Genomic DNA, 22,952 nt, shown 5'->3' with positions numbered 1-22,952 from the left:
GGGCTGACTTGGTGGAAAGTGTTGACCTTGTTTTCCAGTCGGCGCGTACCAATGCTATCCATTCTCATTTAATTCAAGGGGGCTGCAGGTTCAAATCAGAATGTGGGTTGATTTTCTTATTTAAAGTGGTGACCCGGAAGATTCTTTGTTTTATTTCGATCGCACAAGTGATGCTGAGAAACTTTTTGTTTCCAGGACATGGCTACCACACACCAAGGGCCAGATTTACATTCTGGAAAACCCTATTATTAAAATCGTGTTTGCAGTCTGCTTATAACATGTATCTGATTTGCTAAGACAGCAGCTTATTATACAATCAGTGAGTTTGGCCTGGGACTTCCAGCACATGACGTCCTTACAACCCTCCTTCCTCTCTTTCCACCTGTAGAGGCACAAAGCAGAAAAAAGCCACAACAGGAATCTATTTCACTGTAAACACGGTCATTCTAGTTTTTCATGCAGGATTGAGGTCTTGATCAAAAGCATTGATTTTCTATGGGAGAAAAAGGTGGTTGATACCATAGGGTGCAGTTACTTTTCACTTCTAAAAGTGTTTTGTTGTCAGGCAGCATTTATTTCTTCTGATGTGATATTTGGAGTTTTTTTCCTCCCCCAAAGCTGAATAGCATATCGCTGGCAGTAAATTCACTGAGCAGTTGTGGAGCCCCGGATGCATATGTGACTACTTCACGCTTCTCTTCCATTGACAGCTCCCCTCTCCTGCTTATCTGCTCTTTCTGGGAAGTGACATTCAGCTGCTGTGTGTGTGCGCGTGCGCGTGTGCTGTGTATATACACCTAGTTCCTCTTTCTGCTTTTATATGACCATTTCATGATCCTATATCACGGTACATTTAGTGCACATAACCACTAGTAAACATATGCTGCTGATAAGCATGTACAGTAGCAATGTGTCCTATCTTGCAGCCAGAATCCGTGACATTTATGACATCTAGAGGTGAAGGGAGCAAGACTGGCTGGAAGGAAGTGTCCATAAACCATCTGCCCTGTAAAGGCAGAGTCTTAACTACAGAAGTAGTGAAGAAAAAGGGTTTAAGGTTTTGTCATAAAACCTACATAATGCCTAAAAAATGCGAATACTGCGCTCTGTCTTTGGATAATCTCCACAGAATGTGATGGGAAATGCAATATCTAGTTCTTTCAGCTTTCTTATTTATTTTAACTAAAAAAAAAGTTTATTTTAAGAAAATAGACTTGATTGTCTTTATTTACAGCCTATCTTATTTAAATTACATGTATTTCTCCTGGTGTCTGTCCACTGCTAATACTGACATTGAAATCAATATAATAAGTTATTTTACAATTTAACATATTAAAGTATTGGATTTTAAGATAACTAAAACGCACCATATTTCATAAAGTCCCCTTTTCAAAAGCTGAGATAGCAGCTAGTGAGATATGCTAAGCTAGTTACTCATAGCAGGTTAAGATGGGGTTTTTTCCTGCATTATGACTAAATTTAGCTTCACTATTGCATCATGTAATTTTATAGAATACCTTAACTGAATGAGCCAAGATGTCATCTTATCAAATTGCGTATTTTTTAATTTAGGAAAACAAGTAAGTAAAGTTAGTGGTAGCTAGCTAAAGTAGCTAAGGCGAGCTGTGTCTATCTCACCACCAAGCTTTAATTCAATAGAGCTGTCTTGCTTTAGCTGTCCTTGGCTTTATTTTTATGCCTCATTCCTGAGCAGTGGGACTTCCTGAGCACAGACAAGTAATTTTTGCACATAAACACACAAATTATATTCGAAGAGAAAATATTTTTGAGCAAAGTACAACTGAGCAAACAAAAATCTATTCTGCGCTCAATAAATGTATTTCCCTGTTTGCTATTATCCACATAAATGCACAATAATAATGTCTCTCACTCAGTTTTAATAACATTGTGCAGTGTTACAGTGTTCCACAAAACCAGCCAATCACAGTCTTGGATAAAGTAATCCTGGTTGGCTGTTTCATCACCAATCAACACAGAGTAGATTTTTGTTTGCTCAGGTTAAGTTTTTCTTTGCTCAAAAATATCTTCCCCTCAAAATATAATTTGTGTGTTTGGTAAAAACTGATTTGTTTGAAAATACAGTCAGAAAGTCCGACTGCATGCTCAGACATGACGCACAAAAATAATGCCATGGCTGTCTGGTTGGCAGAGAGTGTGTTAAGTGCAATGTTGGGCTTTGAGTTCAAAATTGACTACACCACAGTGCAGTCACTTCAGCCTGGGCAGTAATACAAAGCCAAATTGCACGAACTACACAGTTACAGCTGTTTAGCTTGGTTTTTAGCTGCAAATTTTCAAACAGATTTAGGTCTTAACTAATTTATGTAAATCCCGGTGAAGACAGAAGTAGGCCATAAGATGCTTTGTATGTGCTGGTACATGCACTTTCCAATGTGATAAATAATAATAGACTGGTTTAGGCTTCATGCCATATCAGTTCAGCAGCGTGGAAGGGGAGAGAGGGAGCGAGGGGAGGAAACTCGGGGAGAGCAGTGTTGAGACAGCTACATGGAAGCAGATAGATGTAAGAGGACAGTATCAGCCTTGTACCTGCATCAGTATGCCACAGTGGTTTCTGCTCTGCCCTCTCATTCCCCTGTGCAAACAGCAGACAGCACCTGGCCTCTTCAGGCTTCCTCCCTTTCTCCACAAGAGGATGAATCTGTCATGATGTCCATTAGTGTTATTACTGCTCTGACATCCATGAAAGCAGTCAGGGTGTCCCTTATTGTGTTGACATAGCATGAAACCCATGCTGGCAGACACAGCCTAATCTGACACATCAGATTTACCCGTTCCTATAGTGTCTATTTCACCCTGTATGAAGCAGAGTTCAGTTATCCACTCCTACTCGCCTGAATGTACATACTTATCTACTACTTTGGGTGACAGCGAACCTCTTATCTACTCCTCTGTTCTAAAAGTTCTTTGTGGACACTGTACTGTGTGTCATCTACCCTATGTTTGGTTGATTCAGAGCGGCAGAATGTGAATATACGGTAAATATACAGCAGGAGGCAGCAGATAGGCCTCTGTAAATTGAATCTAAATTGGAGTTGAAATTCCTTTCACCACATTTTCTACCTGTTGTCACACAGCTTTATTTGGACACATTGATCCACATGCAGTCACTGATGGAGAACTATGGCGCAATAACATTAAAGTGTTAGGGCTGAATAAGCTTTTATTTGGTAGAGTAGTGGCATCACATTTGACAGTGACAACTTTAAGAGTTGTGGGTTTTTTCTTATAAAAGTTGTTTCTTGATGAACTATCGAAGTTGCCCTAGTCCTGGGTGCAGTTATCTACAGCAGTACCATTGGCTTTTGACCATATTTGCAAATGGGAAGCCATTGAGGGATCATTTCCACATTTGCACTAGTGACTCCTACTGATTGGTTATGTTGGCGGAACAGATCTATGTACGCCGACACTGTCTCTTCCTTCCGGTTAGTTAAATCACAGATTTGAAGGTGCACAGTGTAATAAAGCCTCATTACTAGAACCCAATTTAATATCAGTTTAAACTGTTTTTCACCCAGATTATTTGTTTGCTTCTGTTATAAGAAAATGCTGATCACCATAGTTTGTATTAAATGAAGTGAGGTTGACAGCTCACAAAATCTTGATGAACATGGAAAAAACTCTGATGAGCTGCTGATTGTGCACCCGTGTCTCCCTGGGTATGACAATTGTGGACTGTAATAGTTTAAGTCAACACTAATTAATTCCCCTATTTGTTGTTTTCGCCAATCAAACCAAAATTATCGGGCTTGAAATGTAATGTTGTTTCACAAATCTTACTTTTCACTGATGGCTGCTTTTTGTATGAATTATTATTGTTATTTTTATTATTATTATTATTATTATTATTCGTGCTTCTTTATTTTATCTCTTTTATAGCTGTTACAGATTGTATTGTCTGCCTTGCTGCAAGGCAGTTTTCAAATTAGGGACCGTGCAGTCTTATTGTTCATTATATTTCATTTCAAAAACATTGCTAGTAGCACAAGTGTGAATGTCACTGCTTCCAGGAAAAAACACGTAGCTTGTTGAAGACAAATGCAAGAAATCCCCATGGGCTTCAGATGTTAAAAATGTATTAACCAGGAATAATTTCATTGCACTCATTGATTAATGAATGTGGACCGACATCAGCTTTGGGTTATCAGCGCTTTAACTGTGAATTGGCTTTTGAAAAAGTAGTTACTACATGCAGTATTTTTTTTTTTTTTTGATAAAGCAACCCTTTATTTTTCATATTTCCCATGTTTGCATGTTGTGTAGCCATTCAGCCCTGGTGCCACAAAGAGTCCATGCTTCTTGTACAGAAGAAACAAATGCGTACTTTAAGACAAGGCAAACTCTTTTGGGGGTTACTTCAAAAGAGAAGCAGTCGTTTCAAAAACAGGAAAATGTTGGCCTCCTACATGGGCTGTTTGTTCCAGTCCCAAGCACCAGAGAGTAAAGCGGAGCATTGCCCAGGCTTTGTTCTGAGCCGTGCTGGACACTGATTAGCTATGCTAACACCAGCCATGTGGCCCTGTGCCTCTGCCTTCACAGTCCCTCAGTGAAGGGGGTCTGAAGGCACAAATGACTCTGCCTGGTTTTTCTTCAATATCAGCAACCAAATAACAAAATAAGCACAAATATTAGGGTGTGTTAATCCTCAAAAATGCATGATTTTTATTAAATGTGAAGAACTGCTTTTCATGAGAGACTCAGGATTTGAAGGTCTGGTCATTGGCAGTGTTGTGGACAATTCAAAATGCTTCTGGTTTTAACTGCTACCTCACAGTATTTGTAGTGACAGTAGGAAAACCCAGAGGGGCACATACCAGGGAACTTCTATGCAAGATTTGATTCAGTAACAAGACATAATCACTTCCTATCTCCACAGTACGCAACTTATTGCCCCGAGGCAACATATTTTATTTAGACCCACCTTCCTCCCCCTGATCTGGGCTGCTCAAACCACGATACATGTCAGTCATCTTGATGAGCCTCCAGCTGAGGGAAGCAAAATGTCTTAAACATATAAACAGTGTGAGGATTTTTAAAGAATCAGAAAAAAAACATTACTCACCAAATTAAATGACTAAGCTCTGTTAACCAAACACAAACACATAATGTGTAATATGATCAGATATGTTTTATGCTGAATTTATGCAGGACAAAATTATTACCCAAAATGCCTGCTGTGACATCCATCACAATATACAGACTGTCCATTCTTATTATAGTTGTGCCTGTAAAGTTTTCTTTTGCAAAACTTTTTTTACTAATGTTTCAGCTTCATTATCTTTTAGTTTTGCCCCTCAGAACTGGTTTAGATCATCTAAGCTGCTGTCTTATTTACAACCCGTCTGATGATGGACTGCTCATGCTTCTTTTCCAGTTGGATTTTGTTGTAGTAATGTCATATTGTTCCTGGATGAGCTTGTCTTGTCCTGTAAAACCAAAACTGAAGCTGCAAAAAAAGTTGTAATAAACACACACAGCACTTTTAGGTTCACAGCACTTTTAGGTTACCAAACAGTTCAGTATTTACACACCAAGCAGATACAGAACAACACTGTCATTCAGTGGTGTATCAGTTAGTATTCAGTTCACCTGTAACTGTAACTCTATCTGTCTCCTATTTGGTGCTATGAATGCAGTATACAAGGGGGCAAATAGAGCTTTTACACCGCAAACTGCAGCGGCCAAAAATGGCACCGTGAGAGGGAACCAGTGATGTAGTCTATGTGACATGCATATATATGCCGTATACCCACTAAGAAAGCTCCAGAATTTGTGTATAACCACTTAAAAATGGCCAAGAACACGTAAACAACAGAGTTTTTGTGACAGGACTTGCACTTCAGCAATTAGTTTTTGTAAAAAACAGGCGCTGTGAATAATGTAATGTCAAGTGAAAAGTTTATCAATGAGCAGTAAACTGATGAGCTCTGTCTGCTGTGAGAAAAGACATTGTCAGTGGTTGCCTTCTACATACATGGATTACATTACGATGTAGCAGTGGCTCACCAGGTAGAGTGTATGTCAGTAGAATAAGTAGATGTAGAATATGTTGCAGCTTTAACATCAGCCTCTCCAAGTGTCATTTCATGTATAACTAACTGGTACCTCTCTGTGTTTCCCTGCTCTGTTTGTCTCTGTCTGCAGGATGCCAAGTTTGTGGAGGAGAGGAGGAAGCAGCTGCAGTGCTACCTTCGCATGGTGATGAACAAACTGATCCAGACACTGCCGGAGTTCACGGCCCGCCCCACCAAAGAGACCCTGCTGTCTCTTCTGCCTTTCTGTCTGTAAGTGGACACACACAGGCATGTGTTCAATACAGGATCCAAGCTTTTATGTATGCACGTGCAATTGTGTGTATGTGGGTGAGAGAGAGAGAGAGAGTCAGGTAAAAGATGCCAGCACATGTGCTCCTGTCTGTGAGTGGAATCAAAATATTTGTGTAACTTTATACATCCATATCATCAGATGACAGTTTTTAGTTGTTTTTTGCCCACAGCAAATTAAAATATGGCAGAATCCACATTATTGACCTCTTTTGAAAATGTAGAACTCCCACTGTATCCTCACACATCGACAAGAACAAACTGCCTGTCAGATTTTTGGCAATAGTTTGTATGTATCATAGCAATTTAATCTACAACATTTGAGAAAGAATTAGCTGCCACGGTTGTTGTGTAGTAGTTGTTAGAGGATGCAAACAGGGAGGATTAATGTCACTGAAAATGCCAAATCCCTTGTAAACAAACTTCACCGTTTCCCTGCGTTTTACACTCATATTCACACATAGAGCGTACACTGTATGTTCTCTCACACATTCACACACACTCCGACTAGCAAGCGTGAAAGTGCATGATGCCTCGGCTTCCCACCTACCTACCAGGCTACATCTGAGAATGAGATGTTCCAGTCATTTCCTGTCAATATTCACATCAGTTTCTGCCTACTGCAGTCAGAGAGCGTGACCTGTCACACCGTCTGACTGGAATGTCATTTCCTCTCTGGAGACATCTGAGTCATCAGGCTACACCAACAACATCAACAACAACAACATAGTTGACCTAGATGTAGGTTCTTCAAAGCATTTAAAGGGGCAACGTGTAAAATAAGTACTTCAGTTTAGAACATTCAAAAATGAACCAAGATTAACCATGTTTTGACTTTATGTCAAAGATGTAGTGAGTTGCAGAGGTATATACTGAAGTTAGCTTAGTTAGTTGCTAAGCAGCTAGCTCCAGCTCATCCGATATTGTAATACTACTTTGTACCCCAAGAGGCAATAGTGAGTTACTTTATTGTCCAGTCTGTCCTCAAGTCCAGATCATAGTCTGTATTTAAAGATGGATGTAGCCTCAGTGATGTCACACATAGGTTTCTCAAGAGCGGTTTTGAAACTCAGATTGGGCTGCTCCACCATCGCCGTCATGGCAGTGCCTGACTCAGCCTAACTCCCGGCTTATCCAAAAATAGGCATAGAGGTGGGGTGTGTGTGGAGCCGAGACTGGCATACGCTCACCCACCTGTCATTCAAAGCGGCCACACCCTCACTGCCACCACTGCATCCACCCTGTCTCTGACTGGGCAGACTGGGTGTGAAATCATCATTGTCAGTCTAACAATAACTGAAGAAAACAACTTTCCAGTTCCATAATCAGATTGGAAGAAAACCTCTGTGGAAAACACCAGTTCCCAGTCCATGCAGGTTTGTCAACAACGGCCCGATGCTGAGGTTAGATTTATTCAAGCTAACGTTAGCTCAGCCTGAGGGTGACCAAAGTGATTTTTACAATAAGAGAGGACAGCCCAACTTTCTGGTAATCTGCTGCCCCTTGTTTGTCTGGAGTATGAGTTTGACAGTGTGGAACTTTTATGTAATTATAGCCTCTTTAAATAATTTTCATTTCTTTTCAACTCTGGTGGAAAAAGGAGCAGTTTATGTGTTTCTCTCATTCATCTCAGTGTCGATAGATCTGTGATTTTATGACAAATTCAAAGGAGAAGCTACTAAATCTTTCAGCTGATCGTGGGAACTGTCAAAGATGTGATCTCTTAAGTATCTGCAAGATTATCCTAGCTGATTTGGTAACTATGGTAACACATGTGCACATCGACATGTAATTGCAGGGATTTTCCCAGATAAATCAGAGATAAGTAAACCAGAGGTGTGTGGTTCTTCTCCCCCGTATTATTTCCATACAGGACTTCCTCCTATTGCTACCTGTTCTACATTATCTGTGACATATGAAGTCCGTTTGCAGTCTTTGTGAGCTCAAGCTCAGTATTTTTGTAGCTTTTTTTTTTGAGCAGCTGCGGCTCAAGAGGTAGAGCAGGTTGCCCACTAATCAGAATGTCGGTGGTTTGATTCCCAGCTCCTCCTGTCTGCATTTTAAAGTGTCCTGTGGGCAGGACACTGAACCACAAACAGTGTGTGTGTGCGTAATTTGTGGTTTGCTAACATTGTTAGGGAGAGAGAAATGAGAAGGGAAAGAGTTAGAAACCAGAAATCAGATTTTTTCTTTTAATTGTTACACTCTTCACTTCATTTCCCACGTAAAATGTCCTTGTACCTGTAGGATGAACTGTTCAAGCGGTTGGATGCAGTTCCTTGGTTTATTTTGAAAAAAAGCCTTAATTTACCCAGAATGCATTGTGCTACAGTCCAGCTTAAGATACTCAGAAACTTAAGTGCTTTGTGCAACAGATGAATTTACATGTCTATCTGAAGTGTGACCATTTGTTATATCTAAGTTATAGTCAAAGTCTGTCTCAGTGAAACCAGCCCCCTTGACCTCAACTTCACACTCCCACAGCTGTTTCCACTGACTGGCTGGTTAGAGTTCTGCTCAGGTTGAAGCAGGGTGGAGCTTTGCTGGTGTTTAATTAACTAAATACGAAACTGAATTGAAAAACCTTTTTTCAAGGAGCACAGGAAAAATCAATTTTCCATATAGCACAAGTAGAGAGAAATTCAAATTGAGAGGTAAGTCTCCAGAGTCAGTCGTCCAGTAGAATAAGAGTAGCAGACACAAAGGCCTGTATGAACCTCCAAAGCACAGCAGGCTCATTATTTAGTCTGCCCTGAGAGGCTTAATAATCATATCTCTCTTTCTCATATCTCCGAGCTGAAATAGAAACCTTTCTACTGCACGTCTTTGAATGGCATGAAATATTAGAGTGTCAAGCCGGCAAAGTCTACTTGAGACTTCACTTTCTTTCATGAAACTTGCACCCTGAAATATTGTTATTCAGTGTTTAATATGCCTTCATTCATTCTGTTGAACGAATGTACATCTATTCTCGCACAGTTACCGCACATGTTTATGATTGTGAATTCCTGCTTGTGTACCATTTACTAGTGAATAGTAATAGTAACAGTATTAGTAGGTGAACTTGTAGCGAAGAAAGGTTGAACATCAAAATAGCAGGAGATACTGGACAACCTCTGTGATACTTTTTCTTGTGTATCCTCTTGTGAAATGGTAAGCCTTAAGTTGAAATGATGCAAAGAGAAACGACGACAGCAAAGTGACAAAACAACTTCTTGAGCATCATGTAACATGTTGCAGAGAGGCTGCAAACACGTCTGCCTTTGATGAAATTCAGTGCTGGCAGCTGACAGAGAGCTGATGGTTAAGGACTTGTTGTCCACCTGTTGTAATTGGTAGTGACAGTGGAAATTTTACCTCCATGACTCAGTGGAATTACAGTCGACAGTGGATCAACCATGATCAGCATACCATAATATTTCTGGCTTGTATGTGTGTGTGTGTGTGTGTGTGTGTGTGCGCAATATTCTAGTTTCTTGCCGGAGTCCCTTTGTAATAAAGTTGTTCTGAGGCCTGCCAGTGTTGTCATGATGTTTGATAGTTTAATATGATCAAACCTGTGCTGCTCTAACATCTGAGGGATGAAAGCCTGATTAGTCTGGTCATGAACTTAGTAAGAGGGCTTGGCAGAGAGGTGTAGAGGGTGCAGATGCAATGGAGATTAATTAGAAATCATACTTTAGTAGATTACCTGTCCCTATCAATGCTTATATGCATAGACGGGTCTAAAATCATCCTTTTTTGCAATATCTTTATGACTAAAATATTTCAGCATTTCATATTCCAGGTGTTCCTCAAAAAACTCAATTTTTCATTTACCTCATTAAATTTTCTTTAAAAACTTGGGTCAAAAGTTTCTTTTTTCAGTTATATACAGTAATTACTGTGCTATGCCACATCATAACTGTAAATAGCATCAACACTAACCAACATTAGTTTTATATTTGATAAATGTGTGTCTATACTATCTATATTTTATTTACCTCTGAAAAATGGCTATCCCTAAAGTTGTTACATGTAACATTTAAGCTCTGATTATAACTGTGTGACCATATCTGCTATTAAAATCAAATTACCCTATTTTGTACCTGGCTGTAAATAATGTACTTGTGGATAAACTGCTGACATGTCTCTCTAGTTGCTTAGCAGCTACACCAGCTTAGCTTACATTCCAATATTTCTGTATTTGATTATTTGATGATGCAAATAACAATTGAAAAATTACAACATACAATTCATTATGTTGAATATGTAGTATCAACAAAAACTATGCATAATTATGTAAAGAAATTTCAGACTTGTTGTACACAGCTTTACTATTCAGGAACGTCACGTTATAACAAATGTGGCTCCTTGTGAACGACCTTCAAGGGACACTTGAATGTCTGTACATTTAATTTAATTTAATGGACGTAATACCACGTATAATTCAAACACATTCATTTCTTCACTGAACAATACAACTGTAAATGAATCCATCCCTAGAAAATTTGCCGGCGATATTTTTAGAATGCCTCTATTTCTTCATGGCTGGTATGTTTTCGTTATTATTAGTGTACAGCCAATTATCCTCTTGACCTCCATGATGCTACCAGATGTTGTTGCTGGCAGATTTGTGACACAATGGCAAAGCCTATATAAGGGTGAAGAGACTCTGGATATGAGATGACAGATGTTCTGATGCATTGAGAGAATTAGGAGCCAGGGAAGAGAGAAAATGACAGGAAGCAGTTTGGTGAGGAAACTGAAGGGACAAGGACAGTGGAGGATGGAGGGAAAGAAAGTTGGTCTGAGGAGGAGACAGAGGAAAAAGATGGAAAGGCATATTGAGGTTCTGCTGACACACTCTGTCCTCAAAGGCCAGATGGATCTCATAAACACCTTATTGATGGTAAACAGGGTGTAGCAACGGGCAATGATATTAATTATTATGTCATTTTCAGCCACAATATTCCTGTTACGAAGCCAAATTGGTTACTCCTTTCATTTAAATATGAGCTTGAAATTGAGTCATTTAAAACTATTTTACATGCCAATCCTCTGTTTGGATTCTGTCATAATTAACCAGATTGTTAGATTGATGCGAGTTGGCAGGAAACATATTTGGAAGGGTTCCTGCTGCTTTGATTTAACTGAGCAGTAGTTTGACAAAAGCACTGACACCTTTATGCTGCTATTGGATCACACTGATATTCTGCAGACGAGATGTAAAGGTAAAAGTGGATGACATCTTGTGATTTTACAGAATCAAATAACTGCTCCCAGGAGAAATAAACAGGGTTCAAGTTCAGTCTTATCTGAAGTCAGTTTACCTGGTGTGCATTACTCAGTTGCACAATACAGTTTACATAACGTGTATTGACGTGTATTTCTATGATACAGCGGTTTTCGAATATGAACCTGAAATGATATATTTGTGCCTCAAGGTTCATTTTTTTGTAATTGGAACAATGAACAATGTCACCTCAAGGGCCACTTGCTTGCTTTTTGCAGAGCTTTCAAATGTATTACACAGACTTTATCAGTGGGATGATGCAGGTGTTTCCTCGGTTATCATGGACAGCACACTATTATGGTTTCAATGATGTGTTTTTAGGACTTCTAAACTTTTAATCCGACATGAGCAAGAACACATGCAAAAAGCTAGTAAGACCTCGAGTTGGGATTCTTTTGTCAAACTATATAGTTGACAGTGAGTATTTTGGTAATTGTTATCAGCCATGCTTGCAGTGTGGCTCTGGGGATGTCATACTCCAGCCTGAAATACTGCATCTCCACAACTACTGAATTGATTTCCATGAAATTTGATGCAGATGATCACGTTCCCCTCAGGATGTAATAACTCTGCTGCTCCCTTAATTTTTCCTCTAGCACCATCATCAATCATTCAATCAGTCTAATACTTTAGTTTATTACTGAATACCTTCAAACTACTGACGTTCCCATCAGCCTTAGCTTTACTCTGTATTTAGTGCTTGTTAGCAAACTGTAAACTAACACGCTGAACTAAGACAGGTAGACACTATACCTGCTATATATTAGCATGCTGTTAGCCTGTTTTACTGCTAATGATGATCATCATCAACCCAGCTTTTTATTTAACACATTTTAATCTGTAATTTATATTTGAGGAACAGACAGCATTTGTTTGTGCTCGATGGCCCACACACTGATCTCTTTGTGACTATGCTGCAATTTTCCTCACTTGTCTGGAGCGGCAACATGGTCACACCTCTCCTCAGATTTGCCACCACTTAGTATGCAGCTCCACCTCAACGCTTATATGGTTTACCCAGAACACAAAGTACACACACTCTCGGGCTCTCGGCTCATTGACCCTTTGCCTCGGAAAGAAAAGTGTTGCAGACCTTTGTCTCGCTGTCAAGAGCAGTTTGAGGCAGTTTGACTTCAGAATGAGCATGTAACCTTTTATTGTGGTAATAAATTGCTGAAACACTTTATTTGGGTCTACCTGTGCACAGGCGTGTGGGTTTTACTGAAGAGGTGGACTGAAATGTGTGTTTGTGTGTGTGTGTGTGTGTGTGTGTGTGTGTGTGTGTGTGTGTGTGTGTGTGTGTGTGTGTGTGTGTGTGTGTGTGTGTGTGTGTGTGTGACAGCAAATGCAAAGGGAATAGTTTATTATTCAGACTGCACTATTCATTGCACCCTACCTTTTACTGTTAGACAGTCAATTGGATGTATGCTTGTGTTTGTGTACCTGTTTACTCTAATTGTGCTCCTCTGCAGTCATATTATTAATATTCCAGCAGTGCCTGGGAGAGTTATTATCCTCCATAAGTCAATATCATGTCCAAATTGGGGACAAGCACACGCTGAAGGCCGGAAAATAAATCTATAAGCCTAATTACTTTAGCACATTTAGCTCCTTTACCCAGTTTGATACGAATAAATGAGATGGCTTGCAGTTTCAGCTCTGTATGCTGCCCCCACTTTAGTAGGATTTTTGCTGATATAACTGTTTGGCCAACCCTGGTCAAATTCAAATGGTGAGTGCACCTGAGTGAATCTCTTTGGTTACGGTGGAGATACAGGAGTAAGTGGCACTTCAGTCACTGCTAAATGTACATCATGTGCCAGATGAGAAGGAATAATGTTCATCATCTTAACAAAGTTCAGGCTGTTCCCCCGATTGGCTGGTCCCACCCTCCCACTCCGAAACTGTTTGATCTTGATAGTTATGACACAGATGCTTTGCAGCCGAACATTTTTCATCCTTAAGTTTGAATCTCTCCTTGTACTTACGGAACCGTGCTGTAACTGTCTCCTCCATGTCTCAGCCTATTTTCACACGACGCAGCCTCACTTGCGCTCTCACTGTGCTGCTTTTTTAGCCCCTGCTGCCTCACATGAAAGCATATGGCTGGCAGTGACACTTTGAGCCAAAGCACCTCACCATGTGTGCATTTATTTTTAACAAGTGTTGCCCGCGTGGGAATCAAAGTCTTATCACAGGACCACCCAGATGTCCCAGATAAGCTGAATCACAGCTCCAGGAGCTGGGGTGTGTCATTAAAGAGGCCAGTGAGACATCAGCTGGGAGATGCTGTCTGCCTCTTCGCGGTTTTTGATTTTTATTGAAAACTCCTTTGTCGGAAAAAGTACTTGACCTCACCGCTCCTTTTTAAAGAGTCACTGTGCCATCGCAGGCAGCAGGTGAGAGGTCGCCGTTTTGGGGATGAATGCATCATAAGGCAGGGCAGGGGAACATGAGGCGCTCCAGACAACAAAAAAGCATTTAACTCCAGGCATTCGCTCGCCCTGCTTTTCATTTCCTTCCTTCCACAAGTGTCTCTCATTCATCCTCATCGCTATCAGATAAGACTCAGGGATCAGGGGTTCATGTTGTGAAGACGGTCGTCAGGGTAACCAGGGCAATGATGTCATCAAGTGGCCAAGATTATTTCCTCCTGAGTAATGAGAAGCCTAAACATCATCATAAGATTAGAAATGACTATAATTTGATTCCTTTTGTCACAAATAATGGCTTCTGGTTCCGAGGGCAGGAAGGTACTGAAAGCTAGAAAATGAATTCCATATAACATTGTTAAAGCAAGAAATTGTGATGTTTTCAGTTAACCATTTGTTAAATCCCTCCCCTGAACAGCTATTGTGTAGCTTAGCAGCTGCTATCAGGCACGGATGGCCAGTCAAATAGTGGATTTCTCCTCATGCTGAAGTGATGTTAATGGGGCTGAACTAAGCAATACTCAACATTTAAAGAGTTTGTAGGGCGCTGTCTTTTTGTTTAGCCAAAAGCAAAAGTAAGAAGTTGATTAAACTGTGTGTTTATCTGCTCTAACAGAGGCTGCAAACATTACCACGTGCAACTAGATCACTTAGTAGAGACCAAGTGTCACTAACAAAGCCTAAACACTGATACTTCACATGAGTAAGTAGCTACATTGGTTCACAACTATTCCATCCGCTGTGTAGTAGTTCATCAGTGTGTGATAGCTGGATGCTTTCGGAGTTTAGGCTAATGTTAGCGGCTCTGCGCTGACGTTTATTTCCTCTGATGCCGCCACATTTGCCAAACACATCAGTTAATGAGATGAGATTAACTTTATTGTCCCAGAAGAAGGAAGTTTGTCTCGGGCAAATAGAACCAACACGCTGCCACTTTCCATCATAACATTGAACATATAAGACCAACAATACAGTACAGAGAGGACGGACACAACGGACACAACGGACAGTCTGCGTTGTTATGAATACAGTTCCAACTTGACATAGAGTAGCATATCCCATCCTCAATGCACAATCCCAGTACCACCACTACAGCCTGGCACACAGTAGCCGTTTGCCAGGCTTCTAATGTCCTGAGTAACATACCAAATAAATAATTTGTATATAAAAGCGCTAACAAGCATTTAAAATAGATTTTTTTAAAATGCTCATCCTAAAAGTAGGTGAAATGTACTGTTTTGAAAAACAAGCATTCTTAATCATACTTACAATAATAACTAACTACCTCTAAAATACATCATATCATATATCATGTCTACCGACCCCTTGTACAGGTTTCCTATTAAAAATGAGTCCGCCGGAAACATTAAAAAGTCAGCCAGAGACTAACTCATGAACCTAAAAACAGTCACTTATTGCGTCAAAGTCTTGGTCAATGGGTCTTTGCTTTCAGGCAGAGGTACACAAAAAACCAGACTGATCATTTCTAGCCAATCTGCCACCACATTTCCCGTGCAAGAGCAAAAAAGCTTGATAGATGTAGAAAACGTAACTAAATAGTCATTTCGATCCAGTGCCATTTTGCTACAATGTTTTTGCAGTAATGTAGAATAATTGTGGTTCAGCTTATTTGGCTGATGAAAGCTTCTCCATTTGCTGTTTTCGCTAATGTCTGGTCCAGGAAAAAATCTTCCTGCAGAAGGGAAATGATGCATTTCAGCCTCCAGATGCAGCATCAGTGGTTTGCTTGAATAATAAACTTGGTAATAAACTTCACCAGATGCTCATTTAAAGTCCTTGACTTTTTTCTTTTCCTTCCATTATCTTCTCTCATTTAGAGACACACCCCAGGCCAATGACGGTGGAGCCAAGACGCCCCGATCCAAAACTTCCTCCCGTTTCCCCAGACTGGGCCGCAGCCGCAACCAGGAAGCCAGACCAGAACCTCAGAGTGGAGACCTTTAACCCCAGAGCCTTTGAACTAATAATCTCTCACTGTAAAGGCAGAGGACGCCAATGTTCCCGTGTCTCTGAACTATGACACACTGGCTCACAGTACGTGAGGACGTTAAGGGCGCCTAACGGACCTTCAATGCCTTACAGAAAAATAAAGCCTCAGTCCAGGAAGGGGTGATAGATGCGTTCACATCGCATCTCTCTCTAGGTGGATATGTAAATGTTTCTGTGCATTGCCTGGCTGAGTAAAGGATAAATCCCCTGAGGTTGCCTATCAATGAACCCAATCATACAGCACCTCTTACCTCACTGAGACCAAAGGACTCTCTGTAAACTGCACATGGACTAGCCTGGACTGTTCTCTTTTATCTCAAACACACTGAGATGATGGGGATGTGTTTTTTTTTTCTTACTCTGCTCAGTTTTGTAGTGAAAGTGTATCACGGTCACAGTGCCTACAGTGTTTTGTAGCTGCTTTCCTGCTCTGGGTAGGGAGAGAAGGGTATATTGAACGGTGAGGAGGGGTAAAGCATCCTCTTGGGGACTGAATGTTTTTTTTCAGCTTATGTGTCAGCGTTATGGTGCCATTACATTTTAGACACGAACAATTCACAGTCTCTGGCGTGGACCACCAGGCAATGGGCATTCCTTTTTCTTACTTCTGTTGTATTATTATTACAGCAATCACAGATAATCTGCAGAAAGAGCATATGTTAACATCTCTTAATGTCAGTAATTATGATCATTATTATTATAATTTTAGATGCTACTTAGTGATCATATGAAAGCGTTAGGGTTAAATACCACTGATAAAACCTGAATCACTTAGGGACTGTATGAAAATTATTGGGGGTTAGAGATGGTTTGAAAATATTTCACTTGCTGAAAACGCAAAAGTGTAATCAACATTTTCTTTGTACCTTAACTACGACTTAAAAATATGGTATTGGTTTATTTCACCATAAATAGCTACAAAAGGAAAATTCAAAAAAGGGACAGACTTGAATTACAATACAGGACAATTTTACATCTGACTTGTGTCAGATGTTTACCTGCAAAATAAAGTACTAAAATATTAATTCATAGTGAGTAAACATTAAAAACCCTCCCTTGCTCCCTCATTAAATTCACACTACCGTTTCTTCTGAAAAAAAAAAAGCCCAAAACATATCCCTGTCCCCTTTTTCTACCTACACTCCCTCCCAAATAATTTGAGTACAGTTCCTTATTGAGAAGCAGGATTCCTTCCTGTTCCCTCTCAACAGTTTCTCTTTTCATAGCCGCATCTTACATCACTTTAAAAAACCTGCTGTGATGTATCTGATGAGTTTATGTCAGAGTTTTTTGATGAGAAAGGAAGGGAAACACAATTTTACCATTAAGATGGGTAAGCTGTGGGTTTACCCCCAGTGCGTCACATAAATAAAGGTCTTCATCAAAGGTCGACTGGCTGCACTGAAAAATTCAGTGTTTAAAGATGGTTTAACTAATGTGTCTTAGCAGGATTTAACGCAGCGTTATGTTGCAAATGAATGTTTTAACGATGACTAAACACTTGAAGAAAAGCTGCTTGTTAGAGTGCAAGGAGAGGGCTGCTGAGCATCAAGTGTGTGTAAAACAGAAGCTCATGCATATGTATTGATTACCCAAGAGTAGTCAGAGACTATGTTCAAACAAGGAGTGATTGTGTTAGAAGGTTTTGGAAAACTTGAATCAAAGGGTCGGCTCGCAAAAATGGTAAACGCTGTTCACTGTCATTGAAGGGAGGTGAACAAACAAAGCTTGTGGGTTTTAATTAAGTTGTTATTCTTACACAGAAATGACCCTCACGTGTATCCAACTACTGGTAAACACTGTGCAGCGTTGTCAGGAAATTCTCACAAGGATGTTGTCAAATAAATGTTGTTATCAGACTTCACTCAACAACATGGGAAAGAAAAGAAGATGTAGTATCAAAACCTTCTAAGGAAATTATTTCACAACATTGACATTATTTTTTTTTTTTTTCTCAGTCTGACAAATGGCACTGCTGTCGAAAACATATAATGTAAGTTAAACATGAATTTCTATGAGTATTCTTTTTATTAAAGACTATTTTCTGCTGTGATACAGTAAAACAGTACAACTGGTGATATTGTAGGTGTAGCACTGCCTTATATGTATTAGAAAAATCAGCCCACAGCACCATAATATATTGTGTATCACTGACGAACAACATTGTGACATAGTCTCTCCATAACAATAAACAAGTAGCCTTTTCATAGACGTTTCTTTTACAGCAAAGGTTGGGATCAGTTTGGCTGTGTGACCACTTCATTGCACAATACCCACATTGTATTTGTGGTGATGTACAGTAATTATGAAGAGGGTCTTTCAAAGAAAGCTGTTTTTTAAAGTCCTCTCCACCAGTTTCGCATTGCACTCATATAAAATTGTCAGGTTCATGAGGGGTAGTTTTAAAAATAGGATAAATATTGTCTTTTTTCATTCCACCCGGCACCTAAATTACCCATAATTCAACCTGACCACCAACAGTTTGGTCAGAGATTTGGGTGTGTTATAATTGTAGCGGCTAATTTAGCCTCAAGCTGCCAGCTAAACCCTAAAGGCAGCTTCAAAGGTAGGCTGTGGAGTTTTTGGCCACTGGTAGCACTATGGAACAATGTTTTCACTGCAAGTTTGGGTCACCACTTTGATTGATTGTATGCTCAGTCCTGTTGCTTATTTCATGCTAATCTGCTGATGGATAGTTAGCAGCACTAACACACAAAAAGAAGTGTTACAATGTGCCAACAAAGGAAGAGAAGAGGGGGACGGTAAACAATGTAGGATTTAAGATATTCAAAAACTGAGCTTTGCAAATGTTTATGAGGACACAGGTACACTAAGCACATCTGTTAAAACTCGGTGTGTTTTGGTGAGTAACACTGGATTTAAAATCAACTTTTGTTGGAATGCAGGAAAACTCCGCAGAACACCTTCAACCTTTAACTCGGTGAACTTTGTCGGGCCAGAGTTTTTAGTTCCACAAGCGACTTTTTAGATGAAGCAAGTGCAGGTCTTTTCTCTCGCTTGTACTTACTCACAACTATTTTGAATTGGGATTGTTTTGCCAGAAGTCAAAACGTTTGTTCTGTGGCTTGATGCTATTTCAGGTGCTGTTGATTATATAAAATTTCAACATTTTCATGATCCCTGGTTGAGGTGTACTCCTCTGACATGGGGTCTAGAAGCTTCAGCATGATAGTAAGCCATCCTCCAGATGCTGGATGAATTGAATCTTTCTGTACCTGGAGGATGGGAACCAGGGCGGGGACAAGCAAAGGAAGTGAGCTGGCTTAGGATCAGGACGAAGCAAAGTGTTCTCTTGGCATGTCTGTTCTTGTGTACTTTTCTGTCCTTGCCTTAGTCAGCAGTCAGGCCTTATCTATCAGTGTCACAGCCAAGAGGGGTGAACAATAAAGTACAGGATGTACAGTACATAAACTACTAACGCCTGTGTATAGGTGTTGTCATTGTGAATCTTGTTGTTTTGCTTCCATATGTGGATGAGGGCAAGATCCCATTATGCAGCTCTGCTGCAAGAGCAAGCTTTTGTGCGTGAATGCGTCAGGGTACATGTATGCATTCATGCATGTGTAGGAACACACAGGAGGTGTTTATGATGCAATTTAAATGCAGACAGTAGGTGTGTGTGCTAAAGCTTGCATGTGTTTATATGGCGAGATGAACGTGTCCGCACTCACATTATATTCTGCATATGAACAATATGCATAAATGGATGGGTAGATACTGTGACTTCCAGTTTCTGAGCATCTGTGGCCCCTCTGCATGTCTGTTTTGTCGAACGGTGATTTTACCTTCACTGCTTCTTTAAGCAGTCAGAGCTTTTACTCAAACCATCCAGCCATTTTCAGGTTTGTTTGGTTTTTTTTTTTGTTTGTTTTGCTTTTGTTGTTTGTTTTTTTTTTTTTGCTGGGTTTGCTGTGCCAGGTCGGTAGAGAGAAGGATGGCAAGGGTGCACTAAATGTTCACCGTCCATTGACCAGAAAATTGGTTACAGGCCCGCTTACGATCTGGGTGACTGCTTTTGGCAATGTTAGATATTACACACACATAAACACACAGCTGGCTGCATGCGAGCCAAGTACACTGACACAGTTGTCCTGACATGTCCAGTTTTTATAGCGTGGAGTGGAATAGCCTGGCTGGGCCTTGACATTCATCAGATAATAAACTCATTGTATAAAAATACATGTATTATGAGATGCTATAAGTCATAGGATATGTCTTTATAATTTGCTGTAACAGTCTGGTGTAGGATAGTGAACATCAGAGGAAGCCAGACATCAGTTGTGGTTATCACCTTCAACACCAGCCTCAAAGCAGCATGATGCAGGGCCGATTCACAGACTTCACAGAATATTTTTTGCCCTCGAATAACACCAGCAATTATAGAAAAAATCTCTGTGTTAATTTATTTTATGTGTAGTTCAGGCTTTGTCAAAGATAAAAGTAAAAATCCTTGACTTATACTCCTACCTACAAACTCAAGAGAAAAGGTATTTATCAAATTTCTTATGACTTAAAGATGCTGCTTATTTCAAGAGTGACCAGAGGTTAAGTTGCTTAAACAACTGAATGCAGTATAGAAACAGAGGAGAGGACCATGACAAAAGAAATGTGCGTAATATATAAATATATAAAGTACAGAAATTTCAACTTATTTCATTTTTTTCTTTTCTTTTCTCTTTAAAATTTTCAAGGACACAACAAACAAACAAAAATGCACTAAATAAATAGCTTTTAGAATAGAAAATACTAATGATAAATAACGCTAACTTATTATCGTATGTATTGTGAGTGACTGCTGTTTGGGAAGTGAACTATCTTGTAAGGTGTTGGTTTGTCCATCAGGAGTAATTCAGGGTTCAGTTTCTTACCCAAGGACACATGGAGCTGAGAACAGGAGGTCGACCTGCTCTACCTCCTGAGCTGCAAGAGAACAAACAAGGGAATAAAAAGGCATCCAAAGAAAATGAAAGGTTCCTTCATGAGGGTGAGTTGGTCCTGAACCAAGACTGCCCTTGTGATAGCGTCCACCAGTCAACGTATGAAATCATTTCCCATGTTTCACCTCTTCATCCCTGTCCGCTCCTTGTCCCACTCTCCTGCCTCTCTTTGAATATATGGAGGTCTTTTTACAGGACAGTATGTAATTACCAAGCTCTTACCTTTGTGTGAAGAACATCAAGGAGACAGAGACCCTGGTTTAAACAAGGTCACTGTATAAGCAGTACTTCTATCTGTACAACACACAATGGCGGCTTGGCATCAAGACGCATGTTCATGATGATAAGGACCGGGCTGACGTCCCGGGCACCCTATGGACAACAGGCCCTTCAGGAAGAAGCTTCCTAACAGAAACCAAGATTAGCATGTGCTGTATATTTATGCTGTGTAAGAGGGGCAACAGCAAACGTTCCTCTGAGACTGAGGAGTTTCCATCAGCTCTGCTGAGCTGCATCTATCTGAAACGCTTCTGTCAGTAATTATAGTAACTTAAGCCTTTACATTTTTCGATTGCTGAGGCATTTTGCAGGCTCATAGAGGACACTCCAATACCCCAGTAGAAACAGGAAGTTCATGGATGTTATTCATGTATTTTTCTCCACTATGACTATTGGGCATGATACCGTCTTACTCACACCAGCTCCTATAGAGATTTCGAACCACAGTCGCCAGTGAGAATGACGTCAACCAAGGCAAAAGGTGCAAACCAAAAAATATGATTGAACAGTAATTATCTCAAACACTTGTTTTTTCAGTTCCACCAAAAGTAAACAGTAGGATGTCCTTGGGGAAACTACCAAACAGAAACCCTTGTAATAATCTATCCTGTACACAAGCTAGGGCTGCCACCTGTCCCAGTTTTCCAGTTGAGTGACTATCCTGGAAAATTAATATTCTTTCCCGAGACACAAATCGTTCCAGTTTTTGTGAAAATGCACCTCTAACTTAGAATGAAATAGTTTCAAATAAAACGTCTATTGCTGTTCTGCTTTGTTCCTGGCCATGCCTATACTTTTATTTGATTGGTAGCAGAAACCCAAAAGTTTACGTTATTGCTTATGTTACGTTATTATATTACGTTATTTTTATATACAGTCTATGGTTATTGCCTAGAAACTGCCGCAAATCCACGACCCCACCGTGTTTTCGGGCAGAGAGGATTGAGGCGGGTGCTAGCAAGAGTGATAACACATCAAAGCTAATACAAGCTACAGTGAAAGTAAGCTAGCTCCTCGTGATACTGTTAACAAAGTGGTGTGTAAGAATGAATACAGCAGGTCAGTATTATGGTTCACTATAATATGGTATTAATGCTTTGTTTTGCGTTCGCTCAGGCGGAGAACTGAAGTCACGGCCTCATTCATGCTCACCATCGCTGGATTACTGATGCATTGTCTGGCCACCGGCTGGCTGCTAACATCCAGTCATAACCATGTGAGTGTACAAGGTGGCTGTGATAAACTCTTACTCTGCTGAGTCTGAATGACAACCAGCCCCGATTCCTTTTCCTGACAGTGTTCTTGTTCAGTTCAAAAAACTATGCTCTCACTGACTTCTGCTTACGGCCACAGCTCCCTCACTACCTCAACCTCCTTTTTAAATGACTTTTTAAAAGCTTGGATGTTGTTGTCTTGCTAAGCTGTAATGTTCCTTCTCTGCCAAAATCCAGCTGTATAATCACGTGCAGTAAGCTGTAAATTCCATGAGTGTTTGTGTCTGAAGACAGTGTTTTTTGTGTTCTCCTACATGTAAACTCATGCATTGTAGTACAGACATATTTGATTTTATTTTTCATTAAGACATGGCCATGTCACGCTGTAATGACAGCATTGTAGACTCCTCTGCTTT

General features: G+C 40.1%; 1 protein-coding gene across 1 annotated transcript in view; it reads left to right on the top strand.

Annotated features, from left to right (window-relative positions):
- The window catches only part of snx29 (sorting nexin 29), a 145,146-nt gene extending 126,856 nt beyond the window's left edge, over positions 1–18,290 (top strand). Inside the window, exons 20-21 of the mRNA XM_071463453.1 lie at positions 6,190–6,329; positions 15,914–18,290. Of these exons, the coding sequence (XP_071319554.1) occupies positions 6,190–6,329; positions 15,914–16,040 (267 nt within the window). The 3' untranslated portion in view covers positions 16,041–18,290. The remainder of the gene's footprint in view (positions 1–6,189; positions 6,330–15,913) is intronic.
- The last annotated feature ends 4,662 nt before the right edge of the window (positions 18,291–22,952 follow it).

Source organism: Trachinotus anak, unplaced genomic scaffold, assembly GCF_046630095.1.
Source record: "Trachinotus anak isolate AG129_WGS33_773 ecotype Australia unplaced genomic scaffold, CSIRO_AGI_Tana_v1 ptg000025l, whole genome shotgun sequence".
Lineage (NCBI taxonomy): Eukaryota > Metazoa > Chordata > Actinopteri > Carangiformes > Carangidae > Trachinotus > Trachinotus anak.
This window is presented reverse-complemented; position numbering and strand designations above follow the sequence as displayed.